Raw genomic sequence first — 14,514 nt, 5'->3', positions numbered from 1 at the left:
GCCCGCAATTAGTCTGAACAATTGCGTCCTCAGTGTTAAAACGAGTATGTGATGGTATCCCAAAAAATGCAGCTTCCATGGCCCTATATTCAACAAATGAAGTTATTCAAGTTGTGAATGTGCTTGCCAATAAAAAAATACAACCGACAGAAATGAGCTGGACATAACCATTACTAAACAGGTTATCAAAGAAATTGCTGAACCTCTTTCCCATATTTTCAATTTATCATTTGCAACTGGCAAGTTTCCAAAGTAAATGAAAACGACAAAGGTCACCTCTATCCACAAAAAAGGAGCAAAATCAATTTTACCTCAATTGTCTAAAACTTTGGAAAAGCTTTTACTGTCCTGCAATTAATGTAGTAAGACACTTTTATTGATGAACAGAACATACTAAATGATAGTCAAAATGGATTCCGAAAAAAATAGATGAACTGCCCAAGCATTAATAGAACTAATAGAAGAAGTTACAAACAATGTAGATTAAAAAACAACAACAACAAAAAAAACCCACACATTCTGTTGGTATTTTTATGGACTTAAAAAAGCTTTTGACACTATGGATCATGATATACTTTTATGGAAAATACAAAAATACGGGATCAGAGGAACAAGATCTAACTGGCTAAAGTCCTACTTAACTAACAGAACTCAGTATGTTCAATGGGGACACTACAGATCCGTGTGCGGCAGCAATGTATGTGGGGTCCCTCAAGGTTCTGTACTGGGACCAAAGCTTTTTCTCTTACAGGTATTAATGATACTTGGTGTCTGAAAAACTAAAATGTGTCCTGTTTGCAGACAATACTATAATCATGCCCTCAAGTGAAAATTTTGAAAAACCTATAAAAGAAACTACAAATGAAATATGCAAGCTACAAAATTGGTTTGCAAGAAATAAATTGTCACTAAATACACTAAAAACCAAGATTTTGTTCTTTGGTAAAGATGATATGAGTATACAATCACACATTATGATCAATAATGTTGAAATTCAAAGAGTCCATGCACACACATTTCTGGGTGTTACACTGGATGATAAAATTTCTTGGGGACCGCACATCAGGTTAAATAAAAATGGCTAAGATTGTTGCTTTGATGTAGAAATCCAAATATTATCTTGAAAAGAAGGCATTACTTAAAATCTATTGCTCACTGATGTCACCACATTTAACCTATTGTGTTAAGGTGTGGGGAAATACATAGAAGAGTAATTTTCAACCATACATAATAAATAATACATACATAATAATGATTAGATCTGTGGGATATTGGGACCAAACAAATGCCCTCTTTCTTCAGTTAAAAATAATAAAGTTCAAGGACCAAACGTTTAAATTAAATCAGTTTATGTTCAAGATACACAACAATTTGCTCCCTGCAAACATACAAAAAATGTTCTGCACAAGAGAAGGAATGTATAATTTGAGAAGAAAACTGAATTTTATAAACCTAGACTCCTGAACCACACGAAAGAATATGTGTGTGACAAGATGTGGTGTTATACTTTGGAACTGCCTTGATGAAGAAATCGAAGGTGCTAAAAATTTAGTGCACTTTAAAAATTTTATAAAAATCACTTCCTGTGTATATATGCAGAAGAATAAAATAGTTAACGTTTGATGATTGTTCTTAACTTTTTAGGTAAAATTTCACACTAAAGTAAGAATTGTTTCTTCCATATTCAAGATGTCAATGTAAACGCAAACGTAAACGCAAATGTAAATACATGATGTGAACAATTCTGTTAGTATTCCAAGTCAGTGCTAATGAACTGTATATCTAAAACTGTCATTTATTTGGAGAACAAGGGGTAGGATAGTTATGACCTCTTTGAACTTCAACCTACTCCTTTTTAGTATCATCTGGATGTGTTTTTCTTGATTCTGTTAATATAATGTTCAAATATAATTGCAAAAATATATATTTGGAATGTAAGAATTGCTGAGAGCTTAATCCATGTAAGTATAAATATTGTGTACAATTCCATATACACACTTTTTCCTCAATAACATTTAGGGTGAGTGTTTAATGTTTTAGAGTTCAATTCAACATAAATGTAACCATTAATGCAGGAACACATGTAATGTAATGTAATGTTCACAGGAGCATTGTGTCGAGCTGGCAATTTAATGTCCTGAAAAAAAAAATCTCGTACAAGCAAGGATAAAAGGCCAGCTGCAAGCTCTGAAGGGACCATTTTTTAAACAACCCCCCAAAATACTTTATAAGGCTGATAAAACATTTTTCACAAAAATGTGTGAGGGGATCTTAAAATTTAAAAATAAAAAATAAGCAAATGTAGATACCGAAGATCTTCAACTCATTCAGATACCAAACTGAATATGTGGTGCATAGTTTTACATTGGAATATCACCATTCACCACTAGATGACATGAAAGTTGTGCTTATGTCAGGTCTCACATAGCCCATTAATAAAAAATGAGTAGGCCTAAAAAAAAAACAAAAAAAAAACAACACTTTTGAATTTATGAAAACAATGAGTCTTTGCACATATTGGTTTGCTGTTCAGCTGTTTTGTGAAATTCTTGAATGATATTTTTATGTGAGAACAATATCTGTTTTTTGCTTGCTTGTTTTTTGTTCTGCTTAGATCATCCATCCATCCATTTTCTATAGCCGCTTATCCCCACAAGGGTCACAGGCTTGCTGGCGCCTAACTCAGGTGGCTTCGGGCAGTAGGCGGGGGACACCCTGTACTGGTTGCCAACCAATCGCAGGGCACACAGAGACGAACGACAAATCACGCGTCCAATCACACCTAAGGACAATTTAGTATGTCCATGCATGTTTTTGGCGAGTGGGAGGAAGCCGGAGTTTCCGGAGAGAACCCTCAGGGAGAACATGCAAACTCCACACAGAAAGGCTGGAGCCAGGTGGAATTGAACCGGGACCTTTGAACTGTGAGGCGGACGTGCTATTCACTGCGTCACCGAGCCGCCCTGCTTAGATCATTGATTGATAAATGGATTATAAAACATAGGTATCAAGCTCAGGTATGCATGTATTTTATCCATATTTAAAGTGGCATTTTTTGTCATACATATGGTTAGAAAGCGTGGCCCCTGAGTAGCACTGAATTGAAAACTTGTGAACCCCTCCAGCATTTGAGTTGTTCATTCCTGGCCGAGCAGAAAACTAGCACATCTGGTGTTTTAGTTGTAGTTCATTAATTTTGTATTGTGCATAATTGGGCATGTGTAAGCCTCTAGATTGCTTTGACATCATTATGGCATAGAAAAAACAAAAAACAAAAGTGGTACCATTTGAACAAACCTTTAAAAAGTGCATTGTAAAAGTAACCCTCATTGAATATAATATGAATAGTTTATAATCAAACTGCAGTACTGCATTTTCATTTGGATTGTTTTTCAGTAATGGAAAGAATACAAGTAGACAGCAAACACATTTTGAAGGGTGACGAGTTTTTATTGGGGAAGGATGGGGGACTTTGCAGCCTGGAAGGATTCCCAGAGATGATCAGGTGGCTTTCACTTTCTCTTGTAGTAATACACATAGCAGCTTTAGTTTTTCTGTATAACACTTGTGGAGCAGCCTGAGGGCTGCTTTGTTTGCAACTTGTAAAATTCCTATTTAGATTTTTATGTGCAATATCAAATCTTTAACTAGGGTGCAGACAGCACCTTTTTTTTTGGAAGCTATCAGTATCATACATGTGACAATTAACCTTTATATTTTTAAACAGCCTGATGGAAGCATCATCCGAGATGGTCAATAGGTGCATGTTCCTGGAAATTCTACTTCACACGAAATGTCATAATATTTTTTAACAGGTAGGCCTGATGTCCCTTCATGCGGTGTATCCTGAAAGTGATCACAGAGCTTCTACAAAAATCTGCACAAACACCCCATTATGTCATAAACCTTTTGTATGGGGTGTGTAAAATTTGGACTATAGCATAATTAAATGTGGAAAAAGTTAAGCGCTGAATCAGATTTATGGATGCACAGAAGTGTTGACATTGTTGGGGGGGGGCAACTTTTCAAGATGTCACACATTTTCAGTCCTGTTACTGGACAACCAAACAACTGTGTAACTTTTACATGTACACAGCACACCTTACGTATTTTAGGTGGCAAACTGTCGCTTGATTTATTATTATTATTATTATGATTATTATTATTATTATTATTATTATTATTATTATTATTATTATTATTATTATTATTTTTTTCATTTTGTGCTGCACGCCATTTTTTGACTTACAATTGTAAAGTACATTATTACAAAAGGAGAGCCACAATCCCCAATGCACTTTTATTCATATGGTGCAGTACACTAACACACGGTCAGGGGCTGACTTGCAATCAGGTAATTTACTGGGGCCCTGAGATTTCCGGTAGCCCCCAAATGTCTGATATAAACTAACTACCAATTAATTTTAAATCAATAATTGTATTAATACACCCTTCTGAAACCAGATCAAAATCTTGATTCTATTGTGATAATTTTAAGTGAATGAATGATTAAATCTACCTGCACATCCAGACTGGAATTAAAAGTCATTTCACATTGCGACAGGTATATCAATTAATATGTCTTAAATATACTTATAAAATACTTTCCCTGCTTTATTTAGGTTCTTAGGGTGGCTATTGTTTGCTAAACTCATGGCTCACCTACTCGGCAACTTGTTCTGCTCACTCTCCAAAAGTAACCCTCAAAGTTGTCCGTCTTAAACAGGTAATTAAAGTTTACTCATTTATTTGTAATTTATTCATATCAACCTCATCCGCTGGTTGACTTCAAAGTTATTTGGGACAAAAGCATTAGCAAGTAATAGCATACTTTGTATCAAAAAGTACCACCGATATGGTGGGGCAGCCTGTTTGCTGTGTACTGTATTGAAAATGGCACCAGAGTAGCTTTAACCTACGTTAACAACCAATCACGGCTCAGTCTGCAAACATCACTTAACCAAACTCAGAAAAAAGGTGAGTCATGATGGGTCATCACATAAACCCTGAGCAACTATTATATAATTTTCAGTCAACAGCAGAGAGCAAAACGCCTGCTGCCTGCATTGATCAAAATAGTTGGATTTGACTACTTAATTCATTCAATGCCAGGGCGTAGTTTAAAATTTTTAAGAGTTCAGACATGAAATCCCAGATATTTATTTCATTCCATACTAGGGACGTATTTGCATGCTTTTTAAGAGTCCAGACATTCAATTGCAGATAAACCTAAGTACAGTGGGCCCCCGGGTTACGAACTTAATCCGTTCAGCGGCTACGCTCGTATCTTGAATTGCTCGTATAGCGGGCAATCCAAACCCATGTTAATTCGTGAATGCGTGCAACGCGCGCAGAAGCCTTAGGTAAAAACATCACACTGTATACATATATTAAAATTGAGTGACATAATCTACTGTACAGTTGCATTAAATAACAAATACAAAGGAAAAATGACTTTTACCTTTGGAGCGACGTGACTTGAGCTGGGTGTAAGCAGAGGAGAGCAGAGACCAATACTCAAAGTCAACACGGCAAAGCAGTTATGCTATTGGTATTACAGTGTCACAGTAACTTTTTCAGTCAGGGTTTTCTCTCCTTCCTTCCATCCCAACCAGCTGTGCCATCAAGCTAGATAAAGGCGTTCGGCCAATAGCATATCGGCATTTCTGTGATTGACGTGTGATGCCGGCCAATAGCATCTCCGTGAGTGAGACCGGGTGACCTTAATCGACCAATAGCATATTCGCATCTCCTTGACTGACTGATAATTATTCACACTTTTTTTTTAAACGGTTGGAATGTATTGACAATTAATTAAAAAAAAAACACATTTAAACCAATAACAATTCTTTGTCCTGCAATCGGCACATTTAATTTCATGTCAGCTGTTTTTCCGTTTAGCTGTACAAACACTACACTTAAATGGTAATATATTTAGACACCGTGAGTGAGACAGTCAGTGTGACGTTGTAAGAGCAATAGCGTTCACGTTGCTGCTACAAGTATCTATTGATGATTTAAGTGACGCAACTGCTGAATTTGTTGACGTAGATAAGCGAGAACAAATTTACATACTCAATGGCTGGCATGTCGGATTGCTCGTAAGGCGAAAGGTTTGTTCGTAAGTGGGGGAAAAAAATCTCCGTGATCCACGCTCGTAAGGCGAATTGTTCGTAAATCAGGGTGTTCGTAAGCCGGGGGCCGACTGTATCTGGGATTTAATGTCTGGATTTTTTAAAAACGTGAAATTACGTCTCTGGCATTGAAGTAGTTAATTCATATTTCACGAACATAACATTAATCACAACATCATAAGCCAAGACCAATAACATAGACCGTTAAAATTGTAGAAATGTATGTAATATAATCTGTGATTCACACATAATGAAGTCCAACTATGAAGTCTTGTTAGAATGGTAAACGAATTTTCGCTTACACTGTATAGTGCTTTTCTACCTTGGGTACTCACACACATGGTCTTGATGGTCGGGGGATTGAACCTACAGCCTCTCAGCTGGCAGACGACCACTCTTCACCGAGCAATGCCACCCAATCAGCCATGTTTAGAGCTAATGAATTCACTTTTTAAATGTGAACTCCAAATTGTACTTCTTTTGCGTGTCTGACTAAACAAAAACTAAAATTCAATGCAGCATTTCCTAAATAGTGTTTGTGTTGACAATTGTTTATTTTTTTTCTGTTTTACACAGAACAACACGGCAAAGTTGATCAAGCAGCTCAGTAAAAGTGCAAAGACTGAAGGTCTACTTTTTTGTTCCTGTTCTATGTATGTAATTGTGCATTTCAACAAACTCCACTACTGTATATTTTAGAACTGAGGACGTTAGCAGCTGCGCTTATAGATGGCTGTATGGAAATAATTAGCTCCCAGAGTATATCAGGCAGTGCTAAGAGTCCCACCTGTATGGAGAGTTAACATTTGTACTGTTTTTTAATGGCTCTTCTATTTTATTTTCATATCAGCTTTACATTCTTTATACTTAATGTGCAGCTAAAAACAAGAAGAACAAGCATAACAAGTTACACAATCAAGATGAAAAGGCCAAGAGTGTTGATGACAAGAAAGCCAAGACTAAAGTTCACTTGTCCAGTCATGCAATGATTCGTTCCTTAGGTGTGGCTACTTCTGTAATCACTGATGTAGCTTTTAATTATGAAACTAATAAGTGCATTCTTATGTTTATCTAGATATAGATACATTATTCAGCACCTCAAATACGCTTGAAAACAAATCCATCAAGCCTCCAGTCCACAAGAGGTCGAGGTATGACAGTTCAAATAGTGATGGTACTTTTGACTCTTAAACTGTTCACTAAAAAGAAGCATTTAAAAGACTTGGGTCTTATATGTATTTTAAAACAATGTTTTTCTCGTAAAGTACATGCTGGGATTAATGGTGTATTGCAATTCATAACATACTTTTTGTTAAAGTGATAGGACATTTAATATGGGACATTTAATATTGTCTTCCTTTAAAATATTTTGAGTAGTAAGTATGTACATTTAGACATCAGTGCTCATCTTACCTCAGGAAAGTGTTGGGTCCCTGGGACTTGCAATACAAAAAATCTATGGGTGCCGACAGAAATGTATGGAGTCCCAAAAATTGCGCAACAAAAAGGAAAAAATTAGGAGCAGGAATCTTTGTCTCACGATTCGATTTTGGCGTCTGACTCAATTCCGAATCAGTTTTTGATTCAAAATGTTTAAATTCAAGCAAAAATTATTTCTGCTTCAATCTATTGAAGAAAAATTGTACACATGCATATTAGTTTTAGGACAAAATTTAGCATAAGAATTTTGCACAATGCATCTCTTAATATTTCAATAGTCTTGAAATATACAGCATATCACTCATTTAACTGAAATTTTGCATTCGTATGCCAAGGAAAAAAAAAAGTTATCAATGTTCACTGACTAACAGAATGCTTTTGTCTGTACAAAGAATCATCACACGACCAGTCTCCTTTGCGAGACAGAAAAAAAGGTAAAGTTTTTTTTTTAATGTGAAACACACATTTGCTACAAAATATTAATGCTCGCAATGAAGAAATGCTTTGCTGTGTGAATGAATGAATATATAGTGAATGATAATAATGAATAAATAAACTGCTGATGTACTGCTAGGTATGTTGATGGTACGCTGGGAGAATGAGTGCACTGTTTGTGGGAAAAAAACTGCCTTGTCATTGTTTTCTCTCAAGCAGAAGGAAGGCCGCTCAAGCCTGCCAGTCGGAGCGTTCCCACAGCTGTGACTCTTATCGATGAGTTGGGAAGATTGCCTTGTCTCCTTTTTTGTGTACAGTTTCTTAAATGTCTGACAAATGAGCCTGACATTGACACAGCAAAAATAAGAATTGGTTTGCCTTCTTGACCCACACTTTAGCTCGATATACTGCTAATTATAGGGTCAGAATTGTTTCAAAAGTATTCACAAATGCATATTTCAATCCACAAATGTGTAACCAAAGTCCCAAATGTGTATTTCAATTCACAAATGCGTAACAAGATTCACAAATGCGCAACAGTCATCCACAAATGCACAACAAAAATCACAAATGCGTAATGAGAGTCACAAATGCGCAACAGAAACCGACAAATGCGCGGCTGAAGTCACAAATGCGTAATGAAAGTCAAAATGTGTATGTTGATTTATATGTAAACACATAGTTGAATGCGTACAAATATGGAATTATTGGACACGCCCCAGTTCTCTGACATTGCCTGACAGACTGGTCACCCCTGGAACAAAGAGCAAAGAGCAAAGAAAAACTTAACCAGCAGAAACGTGAAATCTTACACAAAATCTTCCTCAGTAAAAGCAGGTATGACTACCCCAGCCCCCCCATTCATACACAATAATCGTGGATAAAACAACACCAATTGTATTGGGTTTTTTTTGTCACAAGTGTTCCTGACAACCCTCATGAACCAGACCCAGAGCCTTATGAACCTATACGCCCCTGCATCATCCCTTTGAACGAGGTTGGTGTACATGCTAGGGCCGGGTATTGGGTCTTAAAGGTGTACAATATTGCAACAATATATTGTGATACAGCAAAGACATGTTGCGATGTGCAATGCGATATATTACGGAATGTTTGGTAAAAAAAATGAAAAAAATAAAAAGCCGAATTGCAATTTCGTATTGTGTCACTTCGTATAGCAATATATCAAATATATTGATAATATCATCCAGCCCTAATACATACCCAGTGGAACTAGAAGTGTAGCCACGATGTTTTGAGTGGAGTAGCCAACATTTTGTGGGTAATTAGGTGGGAATGTAGGTAGCTAAATAGGTTGGTTGGTTCATTCAATTGTCTTTCAGTGCCAGACGTCAGGCTAGATTTATTTAATTACTTACCGTACTTGTCCGAATATCAGTCGACCTCACTTATAAGTTGACCTCCCCTTTATTTACTGTACTTCAATTTAGGTGAATTTTACCCCTCGCAAGCCACTTTCTTTTAGAGATAGAGATCAAGTCTGCCATTACTTTCAGTAGATAATCATGTGGAATCTACAAAAAAAATGGCAAATATAAGTCAACAGGAGCCCTACTGTACACCTGATGGGGCTGCATTTTTGGCACATGTTATTGATATATATATAGTTTTTTTTTTTAAACAAAAACCTTTTTTGTTCACTAGATTGTCCCTTTAAATGCTTTGTTATAAGTGAAAGTTTATAAGGAATGCTTCTTTTGATGGTGTCTGCATGACTCTGATCTGCTGGATGATGGTCAAATGGAGTCCAGGCTCCAATGAGGCCCCACTCCTGTCACATCAGCTATCAATGTACAGTTATATAAAACTATGAGTCTAATCCATATGAATAAAGTTTCATAAGTATTGCCCAGATTAATTTTGTTGTTAGCGCTGTTGTTTATACACCAGTGATGTGACGAGATTTTATACGGCGAGATTTTTGCAAGATTGCTTACACAGCATGAGATCTTTTTTGGCTGTAGACTGCAGATAGCAATTTTGTCCACTAGATCAGTGGTCCCCAACTCCTGGTCCGCGGATCGGTACCGGTCCGTGGATCAACTGGTACCGGGCCACGAGGACTGCACTCGAAATAATGTTTTGGAGATGATTTAGTTTAATGGAGTTTAAGGGAGCACGTCGGGCGACGCGATGGACGCGAATGGAGTGACGCAAATGACCGCGTGCGGTCACGAGAAGCGAAATTTCGCTTTTGCGTGAAGTTATTTTTTTTTATTTACTTCTTCCGCGTTTCGAGTCGCCACAGCCGATCAACTTCGGGAACATTCAATGGGTCACGCAAGGGGGCAGGAATGAATCTTGGCGGCCGCTTTGCGGTCACAGGGAGTGATCCAACACGGCCAGCTGAGCTTTCAATACGAAACAGAGCCAAGCAAGAGCCCTCACCTGGCTTGTCGAAAGGCGGAAGCGAGAACTTGGGACAACTGGTATGTGCTGCGTTTGCTTCACTTAACAGCTGTTGAACCGTAGTTACTGTGCTAAGCTAACGATAGCGCAGCATTGTCAGCACAATATTTAGCACGGTCTCGGCCACTTGATTGCGACATTGAAACTTTTTTTTTGGCAGGCGAGTATTGCTGCAAAGAATAAAGTTGCTGTCGGTGAAAATATTGGCTCTGTCACATGCCAGAAAAGTGAAAGTTCTCAGCAATGCTCTTCTTTCCGGGATCTACCGTAAAGTGCACAGCAAGCTCGCTCCACCCCCCTCCCCTCTCCTCGCGCGATAAAAAAGTGGACAAAAAGTACAACAGCGACAGAAAGCCCCGTCCATACGTTTGCGATGTGGTTTTTAAAGCAGCCCTCCCGCCCCCGTGGTGATCAAAAGGTTGGGGACCACTGCACTAGATGACATACACACACTATTGGGGTTCAGACACGGTAAAAAGCACGGTTTTACTGATCTTAATTTACCAGACAATGCTTTTTTTTTTTTAACATACGAATCAAAATGAGATTGGCACTTTGCAATGTGCCCATAGGTTATGTGAATGGAAAGGCATCCCAGAAAGCTTTGGTCAACAATGTGCAAGGAATTTATCCTTTCAAATCACATTTAAAAAGTCTAACACAAAAATATCTTAATACTTATTTCGAAACATTGCTTTTTACTTTAGGTGTGTACAATGAATGTGTTGAGCAAGATTGCGTCGAGTAGCGATGCATTTCAATTCAGGACTCTGAAACGCAGCACACACATTGAAATCCCAGCTATGCTAAATTCTTTCAATGAAGAGAAAGTGTTGCTCTACTATACATCAAAGACATGTTCTCTATAAATAGTATCTGCTGCATACAAATGTTCCAGCACCCAGTTGTTGTTTTTTTAGTGCACGTATGTGTTTGCTGCCATATTAAGCTATGCTTGCATTTCTATGTTACCAAGTAGTGTATATGGCTGTTTACACATTTCTCAGAAATTTGTAGGATTTACTGGATGAGGTGACAAACTTTGCTGTGGTTACAGGGTTACACACAGGTTATGCACAGGTCATGACAATTACTACATGGATGAATTAAAATGCTGGGCGAAATCTACTGTTTGGTCTGTCCTGTTTAAAATGTTTTCATCATTCAGTGGATCATTGGCAAAACTTCAGTCCATGACAAACAGTGCCGATGAATTGCCCTCCTCTGTATGTATTGAATGTAGAACGTGTCACTCAGCTCACTACATTTGCCTAGCACTGCATGCGCTATTTCAGATTTGTAGATTAAAAGTTAAGCATTGTATATATTTATGATTAAAATTTAAACATTGTAAATGTAATGAACCTTAAAAGATATTCAAATAAATCATTGCATTTTTTTTGTAGTTAAGGAATTACTGTTAATGAATGCCATCTTTATCTTAGATGACTTTAGCTTTCAGTTAAGTTTCTGTATACCCAAGGTCATTGCATCCTATGGCATGACAACCAAAACTAAGAGTGTGCGCGTGTGTGTATATGTCGTTGTCAGATCCGTGTTTTTAGGGCAGGGTTGAATGCAGCTGGTGAATGTGAAGGGCCAATAGGAGTGGCTTTTAACCCTGCCCTCCATTTCAAATATTGACCCTGTGCCAACACACGATGGAGAGACAGATAATGAATGAATGGATGAAGAGACGCTTAACACTATAGCACTAAAGCTTTTTTCAATATATGCCCTTTCAATGGTTATAACACGAATAAAGCTCTAATAATTGGCAATAATATACTAATAACTATAGAGTATGTGTATTTTTTTAATATTGCTGAGTGTAACGAATTTATCGCGGTTGAAAGTAATCTCTGATCAGATGACTAGACACAATGTTAGTTTTGAATGAACTTTTTAATTTTACAAATATGATAATGATATACAATAATAATAATGATGCATTAGGTTTATATGACTCTTACTCATTTTCATTTGAATGCTTGCTATGCTTGTATTAGCTGATTCGATGTCAAGAATGTAGTGTTATGTTTTAACAATCTACATTCAACAGTACATATATAGTCTTCCCATTTTTTTTTCACATGATGGCGTTAAGAAGGTCTGAAAATGGCTGGCACTGAATGAGCTAATGAGGAATCAAGCACAGCACTGAACAATTTGATATTAACTTTGCATTGCAGTAGAATGCGATTTTCAAGCCACAAAGGCGGTAATTTGGAAGATGCAACAAAAACCTCTTTCATTTCAAGTTCTTTGGTAGGCTATTATTTCATATCAAAGTACTGCATATATTTTGTTTACAGTAAAACTCGACAACAAAACCTGCATGTGCAAAAATACCCAATAATGTGAAAGAAATCGAAGCCTTTCCAACTTTCTTACTTCCTCATACAAAGAAAAATCCCTCCTGTTGCATAGTACAAAAGTTTTTTTTCTGCTTTTGTGTTGCACTGAAAATCACTATGGCGAAAAGAAGCCTAGGAAAAGTCTTGCTTGGTTTATAATTGACACGCTGGCACGCGTTTTGCAGCACTTAATACTCGGCTCGCAGCAGTCAGACGATATTCTCCCATACTATAGGTGGCAGTAAATGGCGTCTGCAGTATACGAACACTACTCTATTACAGAGGTAAAGAATCCTTGTACAGTGGCCCCCAACCTTTTGATCACCACGGGCCGCTCAATGCTTTATATTTATATTGTGGACCGGGGGGGTGCTGCTGCTAAATATTGTGCTGACAATGCTGCACTATCGTTAGCTTAGCACAGTAACAAACGCTGCACATACCAGTTGTCCCAAGTTCTCACTTCCGCCATTCTACAAGCCAGGTGAGTGCTCTTGCTTGGCTCTGTTTTGTATTGAAAGCTCAGCTGGCCGTGTTGGATCGCTCCCGGTGACCGCAAAGCAGCTGCCATGATTCCTTCCTGCCCACTGCATGAGCCGTTAAATGTTCCCGAAGTTGATTGGCTGTGGCGACGCGAAACACAGAAAGAGTAAAAAAAAAATAACTTCACGCGAAAGGCAAAATTTCGCTTCTCATGACCGCGCGCGGCCATTCGCGCCCATCGCGTCGCCCGACGTGCATTCGCGCCCAGTCACGCGAACTCTATTGACTACAGTACAAAATGCTCCGCTTTTTCACCTCGTTCGCGTTCGGTGTGCGCGTCCCATTAAACTAAATCATCTCCAAAACATTATTTCGGGTGCAGCCCATGCGGCCTGGTACCAGTTGATCCACGGACCGGTACCGGTCCGCGGATTGGGGATTGGGGACCACTGCTAGTAGATTCAGACGATCATTATTCTGCCAAGCGTTTTTAAAACAGATTCTTTATCTCTCCCCAACGCAGTGCTCGCCAGGAGTTTCTTTTTCTTTTCTTTTTTTTTTTCCATTTATTGATCACGATTTTCCTTTTCAGATAAATCATAAAGGTGTTTGAACCGGTAAACTTCCATACGCAATTCCACAAGAAATTCCAGAAAATAAGGGACTCATCGTGGAGGGGCACGTTTGGCAAAAATAACGTCATTTTGATGAGTAGATGAAAAATGGATGAAGCAAAGTGAAAGTGAAGTGTTAAAATGAATGCGTATTGTAGATTTGGCAATTTCTTTCTTTTTTCATTTGTCAATGTTGGATGGTTTTGTATTTAACTTCTGTCAGATTGTAGATTGCACAACACTTTTTTTTATGTTCACGTCCAAGACATAAGTTTGCGACTGTGAAAAGTCCCTTGTGAAAAATTTCTGCCTGTTAACATGATTTTGTTGGAGAGGAGTTCTACTGTATTTGTATTTATTATGGACCTGTAATGTGGGTTTGAGGACCCAAATGCAGGGAAGCAAGGCCTTCTGTGCTGGCCTAAGCATACTACACATTTATAGGTATTTAGAAAATCTAATACTATAGTTTTTCTATTTAATAAGTCGGATAAAACATTTTATCCAATCATTTCAGCTGTTGTCAGGTTCCCTGAAATCTGCCAGAGCCTTCAGATCGAAAAGAAAGGTTTGCCTGCTCTAAGTGAATGGACACAGCCTCTTCAGTTTACATGACGTGAC

At 37.8% G+C, this 14,514-nt stretch overlaps 1 protein-coding gene across 7 annotated transcripts; it reads left to right on the top strand.

Annotated features, from left to right (window-relative positions):
• The first annotated feature begins 2,928 nt into the window (after window positions 1-2,928).
• LOC148406689 (uncharacterized) lies at window positions 2,929-9,878 on the top strand. Of its 7 annotated transcripts, none has more exons than XM_088405721.1 (5): window positions 3,906-6,762; window positions 7,013-7,135; window positions 7,210-7,285; window positions 7,967-8,008; window positions 8,229-9,878. In XM_088405721.1, exons 1-5 carry the CDS (start codon window positions 6,648-6,650, stop codon window positions 8,287-8,289), a joined length of 417 nt encoding a protein of 138 aa, XP_088261847.1. In that variant the 5' UTR covers window positions 3,906-6,647; the 3' UTR covers window positions 8,290-9,878. The 7 variants fall into 7 exon arrangements, 2 of the variants coding, with proteins under 2 accessions (XP_088261847.1, XP_088261846.1); XM_088405720.1 differs by having other exon boundaries at window positions 8,226-9,878; XR_015864075.1 differs by lacking the exons at window positions 7,013-7,135; window positions 7,210-7,285 and adding an exon at window positions 2,929-3,815 and having other exon boundaries at window positions 6,711-6,762.
• The last annotated feature ends 4,636 nt before the right edge of the window (window positions 9,879-14,514 follow it).

The sequence above is a fragment of the Hippichthys cyanospilos genome, chromosome 21 (assembly GCF_059441005.1).
Source record: "Hippichthys cyanospilos isolate Australia breed blue-spotted pipefish chromosome 21, RoL_Hcya_1.0, whole genome shotgun sequence".
Classification (NCBI taxonomy): domain Eukaryota; kingdom Metazoa; phylum Chordata; class Actinopteri; order Syngnathiformes; family Syngnathidae; genus Hippichthys; species Hippichthys cyanospilos.
This window is presented reverse-complemented; position numbering and strand designations above follow the sequence as displayed.

Bases quoted from the DNA above. Each gene is read 5' to 3' on its own strand.
- LOC148406689 (XM_088405720.1), top strand. From the start codon at position 6,648: ATGCAGCATTTCCTAAATAGTGTTTGTGTTGACAATTGTTTATTTTTT. The intron at 6,763-7,012 runs GTCTACTTTTTT...CTTAATGTGCAG, and splicing joins TAAAAGTGCAAAGACTGAAG to CTAAAAACAAGAAGAACAAG. The intron at 7,286-7,966 runs GTATGACAGTTC...GTCTGTACAAAG, and splicing joins CCAGTCCACAAGAGGTCGAG to AATCATCACACGACCAGTCT.